The sequence below is a fragment of the Arachis duranensis genome, chromosome 1 (genome assembly GCF_000817695.3).
Source record: "Arachis duranensis cultivar V14167 chromosome 1, aradu.V14167.gnm2.J7QH, whole genome shotgun sequence".
Taxonomy (NCBI): domain Eukaryota; kingdom Viridiplantae; phylum Streptophyta; class Magnoliopsida; order Fabales; family Fabaceae; genus Arachis; species Arachis duranensis.
The window spans coordinates 102,967,703-102,980,718 of NC_029772.3; the positions used below are offsets into that span (position 1 = coordinate 102,967,703).

At 31.2% G+C, this 13,016-nt stretch overlaps 1 protein-coding gene across 1 annotated transcript in view; it reads right to left on the reverse strand.

Annotated features, from left to right (window-relative positions):
• LOC107468889 (truncated transcription factor CAULIFLOWER A) overlaps nucleotides 1-1,185 on the reverse strand; it is a 5,619-nt gene extending 4,434 nt beyond the window's left edge. The window contains exon 1 of the mRNA XM_016088279.3: nucleotides 791-1,185. Within this exon, the coding sequence (XP_015943765.1) occupies nucleotides 791-975 (185 nt within the window). The 5' untranslated portion in view covers nucleotides 976-1,185. The remainder of the gene's footprint in view (nucleotides 1-790) is intronic.
• Between the last annotated feature and the right edge of the window lie 11,831 nt (nucleotides 1,186-13,016).

Consider the following 13,016-nt stretch of genomic DNA (forward strand, 5'->3'; position numbering starts at 1 on the left):
TATTTAAAAATAATAAATTTTGATACTACCTAATATTTTTTTTTTATACTGATAGTGTAATAATAAATTGCTAATCCCCCTTGGGATATTCCATAATCTGTGCTATTATTTTTCATTAGATAATTTAACAGGAAGCAGCACTAATGTCAAGAGGTGATATATAGATATTTTATCTGGATCACTTTATTATTTATATATTATTAAGTGCACTATGTATCCTTGGATATAAAAAAGGTGGTGCAGTTTCTAAAATGAATTTGTCTTTACACGATTGTTACAGTGTGTGGTCAATTTTCTGAAGTTTTCTCAGGTTCGTGTATGCGCGAATATATATATGTCAGATGGAGATGCCCCCTTCTCATCTCAAAACGTACGTACGCATTACTATTATCCATATGAGGAAATTCAAATTATTAGCCAAACTTATTAGCTTCTCTAATAAGCACCCAATCCCAATCTGGTTCAACAAAATACTATCTTAATTAGGAATATGAAAGCTAATCAAACTTAATTAAGCATAAAGCAGAGTTTGTTACACACAGAAAGCATATATATAAAAGGAAATAGGAAATGTAAAAGCATATATACTCCTATTACTGCATGTAGACAGTACTCTTAATATGAAACAGATGAAAACACATAATCGGTGGCGTTCTTAATTAAGTAATTTCGACACAGAAATTAAACATTTCACTAATTAATCAAGATCCATATTATGTATAATTATGAGCAGTGAAATTAAGTAAAGGTGATTTTGAATTAGAGAGAGGGAGAATTAAGAGGTACGAACCAGGGATCGCTGGAATATTCGAAGAGCTTGCCTTTGGTGGAGAAGACGATAAGTGCGACTTCGGCATCGCATAACACTGAGATTTCGTTTGCCTTCTTCAGCAAACCAGATCTTCTCTTTGAGAACGTGACTTGCCTATTAATCTTGTTCTCGATCCTCTTCAACTGCACTCTTCCCCTTCCCATCGATCCAAGCTCCCTCTCTCGATCGATTCTCTCTCTCACCGTACCTACCTACGTATACGTATACGCATACGCATGCACTACCTAGCTACCTTCTTTTCCTCAATTGTGTATACGCTCGAAGGAAGCAGCGAAGAGAGAGAGAGAGAGGGATATATAGAGAGAGACTTTACCACAAATCGGTGAGTTGAATTTTCAATTCTCTGCTCTCCTCACTCCTCTTGCTTGCTTTTGTTTTGTTTTGGTTTGGTTTGGTGTTTTTATTAATTAATTAAAAAAATTGAAATGAAAAATTATGATTGGTGAATGTTACTAATAAAATTCGGAATTGGGAAAAAGAAAAGAAACCGCTGATGGTGACGGGAGAGGTGGTTTTCCAATACCAGAGCGGATTCGTCAAATTCGTTGTCGATTTATGATTGGCTACTCAGATTGTCGTTATCAATTCTTTCACTGTAAAGTTAGTACAATGCTCTTACCGGATCAATTAATTATGTGGTTAGATAGAATAAAATAAGGAGATTAAATTAAGCATTCATAGGCTACCCATCACTTCAACTCCAACCGGCGTAGAAAACAGTGGTTAACTGCTGTTAATCTCATCAACACTATTAGATGGATGCACTGGCACATATTTAAGTGACACAGACTATTCAGAATTTAGATGTTTCAATAATTTTAGTCTTTGTATTATATAATTAAGATTAAGGACTAAAATGTATCCATGTTGATGAATTAGCAGATTTTACTCCAAATAAAAAATAGTTTAACAGAAAAATTATCTATTGAAAATTTAAAATGATGTGGTGTTATTAATTAGTTTTAGATGAAAGAATAAGACTAACAAAATTCATTCATAAAATTACTATGATTTTGTGAGGTAAAAATGCTATGTACAAATATATTAGATTAGACCAAATTTAATTTTTAATAGATTGGGCCAATAATAAAATTTGTTAGCTCTGAAGTATGAAATAAACTTAAAGTATGTTAAAAGGTTTAAAATATTATTTATATACTAAAATTAGTTATCAATAATTTAATTCAATTTTAATGTATATTTTATATTTTAATATTATTTTATATTAATAATTAATTTTAATGACTAATTTTAATGTGTATTTAGTATGATTATAAAATGTTTAACTGCCTTAATTCAAAATAAATAAGTAATAAATAATTAAAAATAAAAATATATAAATATAGTCAAATAAATAACATAATAAATAAAATTATATAAATATCATAAAAAGCTACAAAGTTAAACTCTAGTTATTACACTTTTTAGTTTTTACATGCCCAAACCAGCTATACACCTTTACAAGCCAAACAAACTATTCTTGTGACTTGTGAGTTTAATCCTAACCTATTTAAAGAAAAAATTAACTTTAAATAATTATAATTACTAATAATTAATTTTATATTTTTAAAAATAAAATTTAAATAATTATTAATTAATAATAATTAATTAGTATTAAATACAATTCAAAAATATTTATTGTTTTACTATTGACTAAATTTCTGTTGATTATCTAGTGAGATTGTTAAAAAAAATAATAATAATTAAACTTATAAAATAGTTTGAACCTCCTCCAGTATGCACGCTACTCAGCTTTATGTAAAACAATGAAACAAACAAAACGAAACTATGAATAATTTTTATACTCTGGTACTAGTAATAGTACATCATCACCCTCTTCTTCTATTTTGGTAAAATGTGAGAGCTTTTCCATATAACAAGAAAAATGCATTCAATAACAGAATTTTCCTACTTATTTTTATAAAGGAAAATATAACGTATATATGATGTATAAATAGTCACAACAAATTGTAAAAAAGAAAAAACAAAACATGACAAATTAGTTGATATATGTCATTAAAAGTTAAAACATCGTTATAAAAATTTTAAATATTCTATCCATTACTTAATAATATATACTGTACGTGATACATGATGGTTATTATTTTCGAGTAGTTGATGATTAGCTTTCTGCATTACAAACTTATTAATATATATACTAATTATTACCACATACCATTTATTTACACTAATTATATAATAATCAACCTACTCCGCCAGATATAAAAAGTAGCATCTTAATTTGCTATTATACATCTCAGTGATGATGATAGTTAGGTCAACATTGCATTGAAAATATCAATAAGGACAATACTGTTTATGTATAGTGATAATGATACTATTAATATTGAAAAATATCACTGCTGAAAACTTAGTGTAAAAAAAATAGAGAATTAACTAATATTAATTTAAATATAAAATTTTGATTAATCAGTAATATAAAATATTTTATATAATTATTTAATTATATCTGCTTTTTTATAATTACCGGCGTGCAACGTGATCAAAGTAAATACTAATGTAACATTACATTATCGACAAAAAGTAGTTTTACACGTGCAATAAAATAATTTTTTAAAATAATTATATAACACATTTTATACTATTACTATATTAAAATTAAATTCGAACAAATTTAATCTCACCTAATATTTATTAACCTAGAACAACTACATGATATGATTTTCCACTAATTTTATACACAAGAATTGGCAACACACAGAAATATGCAGGTGACTGACCCTTTTGCTGTAAATATATAAAAATGTTGCCATGCACACCTGAGGCAAAAGAATTCACATGTCAGAACTTAATAAGTTAAGCATTCAACAACTTATATCAAAATGACAAAATATTGTTTACTAATTTACAAAGTTGTTCCTCTATTTTATGGACATGGAGTTTTCATCAGCTATGTATATATGATTATTAGTTATTACTGCTTAGCACAATGGCCTGACAATATTCAAAATAAAAATAATAATAATATATAAAAAGTGAGCGAAATGAAAGGGTGCACATAATGCATTCATTCATAATGCATGTGGTGATGCTAGCTAGTACATGCACAAAAGAAAGAAAACCCCAGAGGAAAAAGTTAGGTCTTGCTCTTCTATGTCCAAATAATTATTAGCTTTGATTGGCTTAATTAGGAAATAAAAGTGAAATTAAATTCAAAAAGGAAAGATCTGGAACATGTGGTGTTGTTATGCATTATTAGCAAAAGCTGGGAAAAGAAAAGAAAAGAAAAGAAAAGAAGCTATAATAATTAATTACAAATTGAACTGTTAATTGTGTCTGATGATGATTTAACAAATCAAACACTTGATTATCTATTAGCATATATATATATTTTTAACTTTTTACTTTAACAATGTGTAAAATGATGACTAATTATTTTATACATGTCACTATAATATGCTAATTATTTTAAAGATTATGTTGCGCAATTCTAAAGTAACATGATTAATGTGCGACTTTTTACTTAAATAAAATAAACATGTTCTAAAATTATTTGATTTTCTTAAATTAATTTTTAAAATGAGAATCTTTTATTTTTATTAATATATAAATCGTTTTAGGATTATGTGTATTATAGATTAAATATTACATTCTAATACGATTTAAGTTTGAAAGTCTTAACTTTTCAAAAATTGCTTATAAATTATTTTAAAATAATGAGTTTTTTAAATTGAGCATAAATTGTCCTATTCTGTGATGATTTATGTTTTTTACTCTAAAACCAATAGTCTGTGACGATTTATGTTCAAATCTAAATCTTAAGAGCTTGTGACAATTTACGCGTTGAAAACTAATTTTTAAGATTTTGTGACAATTTATGTGCGGATTGATAAACATAATTTCTGACTCTAAATCTCTAATTTCACTTAAGTCTAACATCTTTCATAATCATTCAAAAATCTGAAAATTCTCTCAACAATTAAACCCTAAACTTCATAATCACAAAGTTCTAACAGTCAATTATACTTATCATCATTTATCAATTACAATCTCAATAGATATTCGTATTGAAATTAGATTAAATCTGTTAATAAATAAATGTCATCAAGTAGGAATGGAGCTAGAGCTTTAAATTAGAGGAGACTAATATGAAAATTATAAGTTAAGAAGGAAAAAAATAATAAAATTAGGGGAGACTAAATTATAAAATAATGAATATTTTATATAAAAATTATAAGTTAGGGAAAGCCATTGTCCCCTTCATGTACACGAGGCTCCGCCGACGATGATATCGATAAATCAATGGAATCAACTAAATTAATTAAATACAATTTCTGATAACTAATTTTTAAAGAATTATTATGTGTTCATAACATATAGTAGAATAAAAGAAAATAATTTTAAATATTTATTTTGTGTTTAAATTGTATTTTAGTAATATAAGTCAAATCTAAATACCTGAGTATAATAGTAAAAATAACTTTATTCTTAGATGATATGAATGCGCTATGCATATCCACACCAAAACCAATATTTACTTGTCAATTCTTTGACTAATGAACATCTGATCTAACTTGGAATTATTTTAAATACATAAATTAAATATTTTATTTACAGATATAGGTAATTTGTAGCGTTTTTACCGGTTTGCATTGTATGCAATAAAATATTTTACTAAGAACCTGAGAACAACAAAGTATAGTTCATTCCATCTTTCTAGTTCTTGATTAACCTTTAGAGTATAGTTTAATTGTTAAATTCTAACTTGTTACCATTATTATTATAATGAATTATGAATGACCTAAGAAACTCATTTCCTCATTCATTCATTCTTCTTGATCAAAATTTTATTCATCTTCTTCATTATAATAATAGAGTTCAAATTCTTTAATGAGAGTTGACAGATTCATTATTAACTAATAATTAATTCTACAAATATTTAAATCATACCCAATATCTATTCAATTAGCATCCTAGATATTAGTTGTCTGGAATCAAAGTATAATAAATACATTGTTAATTACTATGACAGTCGCAAGTCAAAGGAAACTCTATTACGGTATTACTATGTTCATCTTAAAAATATCCTATTGATAAATATACAGTAATTGTAACCATTAAAAATTTTTAAAGTAAGTCAGTTCAATGATTATATTCCTATATGTACCGTCTATTAATTTTCATCCAATGAAAACCATTGTCCATTATATATATTGATCTATCCAAATTATTAATGTCCTTTCAATTTGCACGTAAATTATTATATGATCTTGAGAGTTAGTCTCCAACATGTAAATCGTCACGCTCCTCAGGTTTATGTTTGAATATAAATTGTCTCAAACTGTTGTGTTTTAAGAATAAAAAGCACAAATCATCACAGGATGGAACGATTTACATTCAATTTAAAAAGTTTATTATCTTGGAATGAATGAATACTTTTTAAAAAGACTTTTAAGTATAAATCATTTTAGGATGTAACATTTAACTAACATATAATTTAAAATATACTGTCTTGGGATGATTTATATATTAATAGGAATAAAAAATTTACGTTATGAAAATTAATTTAAAAATTAGATAATTTTAAGATTTTTTATTTTATTTAAGTAAAAAAATCTTAATGTGCACATGAACAAAAAATAATGATAATTTTTATTTACCTTTCTTATTTTTTCTTACAAAAGTGAAGGAAAAGAGAATATTGTCAAATACAGTAACTAATATTTCAATAATTTAAAAACACCTTTAACGAAAAAGATAATAGTTTATCCTTAGACATTTTCATAAATTAAAGAATATTACACTTTTTGAAAATTAAATAAATCTTGATTCTTTATTTATTAAATTTAAAATTATAATTTAAAATTTAAGAAGTTTTATTTTTTTATTTTTTTTACCTATAATATCAAATTAATTTTCAAAAGACATTACATTCCTTATTTTCTTCGAAAATTCATTAGCATTCACCCAAATAAACCCTCAACACTGGTGTTCAGCTTTAACGCCAAATACAAATCTTTTGCGTAACGAAATGTTATTTGGGATATTCCATTTGATCAATCATTCAGCATCCAAGGCCAGTCATTTTTTCTAGCACAGGTTTATTAGTTAATGTGGGAAATGGTTCTCACCGTTCTCGTAGCCTAATAAATATTCAATAAAATATTCTGAAATTCTAATCTTAAAAACAGTTGGAAGTTGAATGTAGCTTTGTTATGTCAATTCTAATTCCTCAACCGCCTACCTTATCCTCTATTATTATAGAACTGATTCTTTTCCTATCGTAGCCAGAACTTGAGGGACCATTATCAATTTATCAGGGAATTTTTATTTTATTTTTTCATTTTTAATCGGATTTATTTTTGTACTAGTCGTATAAATAATTTTATATAATTATTTAATTATATTATATATTTAAATAAACGTTTAATAATAAATTTAAAAATTAATTATTTTTCTAAGTAATTGAATATTACTATAAAATTCTTTCACGCTGAAAAATTGTTAGCATTGTTGGCGGTGAGGGAGTCACCCCAAGATATAGCAGCAGGCAGGGTTTTCAAGAGTTTCCTGAGTTGAGAATTGAGAAATTTAATGGTTTCGAAAGAATTCAAATATAAATATGACTATGAAAAGCCACAGATATAAATCCCAGAATGTAACCATTCATAGTTAGGTTGTCATCGTTGATATTTGTAGTTGGATTCTCCATAGTTTGTTTGAATTTCGTTTAGGTATGTAATAATTTATTAATTAATAATAAATTTTTAAATAGAATCTCGATTAGCAATAAATTAATCGTTGCCTACCGTATAGAAAGATAACGTGAAAAACTAATAATATTTTATTTGTTTGCATGTGTTATAAAAAGAGGCCTGAAATATATTAATAAGATTTTTAAATAAATAATTAAAAGATCACAAAATGCTTTTAAACCTCATGCGAAATTTTTATTTAAATTAAATAAATATATAAATTACAAAAATACATAAATAATAAGGTATTTATAAAAATGTACTATGAGATATATTTCGGATATTGAAGGATTAACTTAAAAATGAGCACATTTTGGCGTCTGAGATTCTGTGCTGTAACTAGGTGACGCTGAGTCATATCTTGGGTGAACCCAAGATATGTATTAGGGTAAAGATCAGGTACTGAGCATCTGCGATATGCGTAAATTGAGAATGAGGTCTCAGTACCCCGAGATAAACATAATTTTCTAATTCCATCCTTAGCATCTGAGATGTAGTCATCAAGGGTGTAATTTGGGTCTTAACATCCGAAATATGTATATTATAGTTTAGGTGTTTTTACACCTAAGATATGTTAGAGAATAACTCTATATATAGAGCCCATCCCAATACCACCACTCACACAATTCACAAACTAATATTTTCTTTCTTTTCTTTCTGTTTTATTATGATGGAGAATAATCAATTCTTCTTTGTTGTGATTTATCCCAATGGGAGAGTCAAACAAGGTGATAAAGGAGTGATTTTTTAGTCGGATAAGGCTGTCATGTTGCGCACTAACCGAGTTGATACCTTACATATGCTAAAGACGGTCATGCTGAGCAATATGGGAGAATAGATACCAAAGAGGTTGGGCAGGTTGAATATAGATTTCTGCACGCGCTTCCGAACGGTGAATTTAGCAACCAATTATTTTGGATTGATGGGGATCAGCATGTGAGGGTAATATCCGATGTACAGCACGGCTAATACCGCTACATGTGATGGAGTGGTATGTTGCGGTCCGTGACGTGGTTGTTGGTGGTGGGCCGTCTCCTTCGAGTCCTGAAATTGTCTTGCTCGAGGCCACACCTATCCACTATGCCCAGTCTCATGATAATGCCGACGAGGACGACAGTGAGGTGGTGGGTTGGCGGTCGAGGTAGAGTTTGATAATACGATGATGGTGTTGATCCCTGCTAAATGAATGCACCGCTCGATGACCCTCGTATGTCGGTATGGTCTCTTCACTGTTGATAACGACCTGCCAACTCATCCATCGCATCCCCAATAACACCGACAATCTAGAACATGTCATCGAAGTTTATCTTAACATCAGAGCCAATGTCGAATTAGGCCTGTCCCAGGCGGTGTAATCAGCTGGGGGTGACTGGGGATGGAGGTACTCGGGATAAGCGTCCTAGCCATGTCGGCGTCATGCTCTGTAAAGAATGCGTCAGACAGAATCTCCATCGTGTGATCCTCCGGTATATCCTCCTACCATGCATACTCAACATCCTCGTCTGACAACTGGTCATCTCTGTCACCCCGCTTAGGATTTCCGCCGTCCTGCTTGACGCGCTGATCGCGTACCCTCCGTGTTGGTCTCCAAACATCATCTCGAGGTCACCTCCTTGTCCGACGTCTCTAATCTGGGGCATCCCATGGTAACTATAACTTGTCTCTCTAATACTGCAGGGAAGATATCAGCCGGAGGTGCTGCTGCTCTGGGATCTGCCAGGACCTCCTCCCCCGACTGAAATCTGACCTTATAGGCCTGTTGCCACCAGGTAACGTACTCCTGTGTTAGACAAAGGTCCGGATGGCCATTGATCGTAACCAAGTGCTATAGCTGGTAGCGGCCCCGAATAGATCGTACCATTCACAGTGCACGTCAGGCCACCAGGTGTCATCTCCCTTCGTCATCTTGAAAAGATACTCGTCGACATGCATTCACCGGATTTGCTGGCCTATGCTGCTGTCCCTTAGCTGCCTCTTAACTATGTCAACACGATGAAACTCTATAAAGTGAAAGCAAACGAGAGGGATGACAACCCTCCATGATCTCCGTGTCACTCATAAGCCAATCAGACGCAATCTGACGTAGCTGGAGCTCCTCGTAAGGTACACACCAAAATTGTTCACATCGAGTTAAAGTACTGTAATTAAAAATGATATACCAATGCATGAAAAAATATAGAAACAAAAATATTTTACCTGGTCAAATGTCAGGGCATTGATGCGACGATGTAGGCTCTGGATCCTGCCATCATGATGATCTCTACCTTGTTGTCCTAGTCCTCCCAACCTACGCAAAATAAAAATAGTTGAACAAAATTTAATTAATTACATTCCCTAACATGTGTTCAATGTCTACTACATGGTAACTTAAAAATTATTTACAATATGTACATATCTAGTTGCACGATGTCGTATTCCACCGGACTAAAATACGGCAACTTATGATAAATCTACGAGACAAGGAGCGGCATGCACCTCGCAATGTCAGTCACATCACGCCCTGCCGCAGTGCACAATAAATGGTACGTATGACAGAGTAGTGCAGACTCCCATGACAACTGGCTGTAACGATGAAAATTCTCTAGCAGCGGTAGCCATCTCAAAAGGACAAGTATAGCAGACTTGTTCGTGAATAGAAATCCCCCAATAAGCATCATCAAATAGCACCGGACATACTGAAGGAGTGTATCTAAATCTGCCTTTGCTGGAACGTGTGCAACTTTATCTCTCATCCAGGTCATCCTCACCCTGAAAACCTGCTTTCCTCCCTTCGGCTGTGGTGGTGGCCTGGCGCCAAGTAAATCTTCAACCCACTCCCATGTGGGGTGGCCATGCCATTGCTGGAAGTCTCTGTTACGACCCTCGATCGGCTCTCTATCAGTGTGCAGACCAATGTGGTAAGCAACATCCTATAGCGTAATACTGACCTCACCTTATGGAAGGTGGAGCGTGTGCTTCTCGGTCCTCCACCACTCGATAAATATAGAGATCACGGAATTGTCAAATATAAAATCCTTCACCTCTACTGCATGTCCAAATTCAACTTCCCTTATATAAGGCAACAGGATGTCCGGCGGGAGAGACCCAAGGTCACACGACATGGCAACAGTAACCGTGGTCTTTGAAATTCCATAACATTTACTCTCATATATTAATCTCGTCTAAACCATTAATTGCTAAACATTACTAAAAATTATAAACTAACAAGATAAATATTTATATTAAATGCAACAGATACCTATTAATTAGACTAACATGTTAATTGAGAGTTACTTATTTTATTTATTTAACTTAACTTACAATTAGTTACCTATTTTATTTATTTAACTTAAACAACAATTGCTTACAATCAATTATACAAAATATAAAACCATACTAAGTATACCAAAAAAACTAATATAGATCTTTTAACTTAGTCTATTCACTATACCTACCCCATTAACTAAGTTACTAAAGACTAAATATCTAAACTTATTATTCACTAAAAATAAAACAAGAAAAAACTACTCACCTCAAAATCTAAAGCCTACGTGTCAAATAGCATTCAGTCTGTTGATGTCTCCACCGCAGACATATTCTCGGGGCGTCATATTTCCTAAAGAAACTCAAACTTAAGCGTTTAGAAGGTCAAATAATTTTAAAAAAATGATGCTTATGCACAACAATCTCGGATGCTGTGACCTTATATATGTATTCGAGTGTATCTCGGATGCTGAGACAACACTTACAGCGCTTGTATTTATCTCGGGTACTGAGATTCCATTTTTAATTTACACATATCTCGGGTGCTCAGTACTCAATCTCTACCCTAATACATGTTCCGAGTGCATTCAGAATATGACTCGATATCATTCAGTCATAGCATGAGATTTTAGATGTCAAGATATGCTCATTTTTAAATTAATCCCTTAACATCTAAAATATATCTCATAGTATATTTTTATAAATACATCACCACTTATATATTTTCATAATTTATATATTTATTTAATTTAAATAAAATTTTTTTCTGATATTGAATCATCCAAATTATATGAAATCATATGAAATTATCCTGCCATTCTGTAGTGCTGGATGAGAATATTACAATTAAAATATCTGTTTTATCAATTTATACCATCCAATAGTTTTGTATACATTATAGTACGATGTATAATAATANNNTTTAAAATCATCTTTTCTTCTCTTAATTTTTACATTTACGACTTTATTATATTATTGATTAAAAAAATTAAATTTTTAAGAAATTAATAAAAAAATAAAATAAAAAATTTGGTCGACGTGCTATTATTGGTTGCCAATCGACTTAAACTAATATAATTATGACGATAAAAAAATATAAATAATTGTCGAGAATAATGAGAATAATCACAATTTAATATATTATATGTCAAAATATTATTATTATTAGGACAAGTTATCAAAAAAATTATTTGCATTTTAATTTTACCGGATTATAACATTTAAAGATTGTATACGCAAATGCAATTTTTACATTATTATAGAAACCGCGATATGAAATTCGCGGATTAGCAATATACATAAATCGATAGAATAGTATAGCAGTTTACGTTTGAACACAATAAAGAAAAAACTGCGTCACCCCTCCAGTGATTTCTTCACGAAGTCCAATAATGCATAAATTGCGAGAAGGGTATTGCAGTTTATGCATGCACAAAAACGGCTATAAATACCAAGTAGGAGGGAGTGGTGTGATGGTAGAGGGTCATTTTCAGAAATTTACAAGTGGATAATGAGGAGAGATTTTTTGTTCTAGTCCATTACTCTGGAAAAAATTAAAAAAAGCAAAAGGCACGGTGTTAAGTTCACTAATAGAAAATCAGTGAGTGTTTTTATCCGATCAACAAATACTTTGTCAGAGCTAAGACGAGAATATTAGAAAAGGCGGGGGTTGTGTGGGGCCAAGTGGGTGAAGAAGGTGTTCTACAAGATTCTGATTACGGTTGTGTCAACTGGTGTGCAGTATGAAACATTTGTGATAGGGTTGGACAAAGACATGCAGGTTTTGTTTTATTGTCGGCGTAGTTTTCCGGAAGTGAGAATACACGAGTTGTATGCCAAGTTGGAAGATGGTATCAACAGTTCCGGGGAATCAGCGTCGAATGCTCAGTTGACGACGGTGGGGGGTGCTTCTACCTCGATGCTTGTCATTGCACCTGGTTGTTTGTTGGCTGATTCTTCATCTGTTAGCAGCTGGGATAGCTAGGTCACCCTGTATGATTCCGGGTATTTTAGGTGACGGTGAACCGAATCAGGTTGAATATGCAATGCAAGAGGATGATTCAGACAATGAGCCAACTCACATTGTGGGGGACAGTGACGAGGATACTCCTAGGAACCCACCTACACATCAGGGGCCATCCAGTTCTGGGTCATAGCAACACCCTTCACATTTCTCAACACTGAACTTAGAAGCCGTCGGCCAGCAACCGGACATAAATCCTACC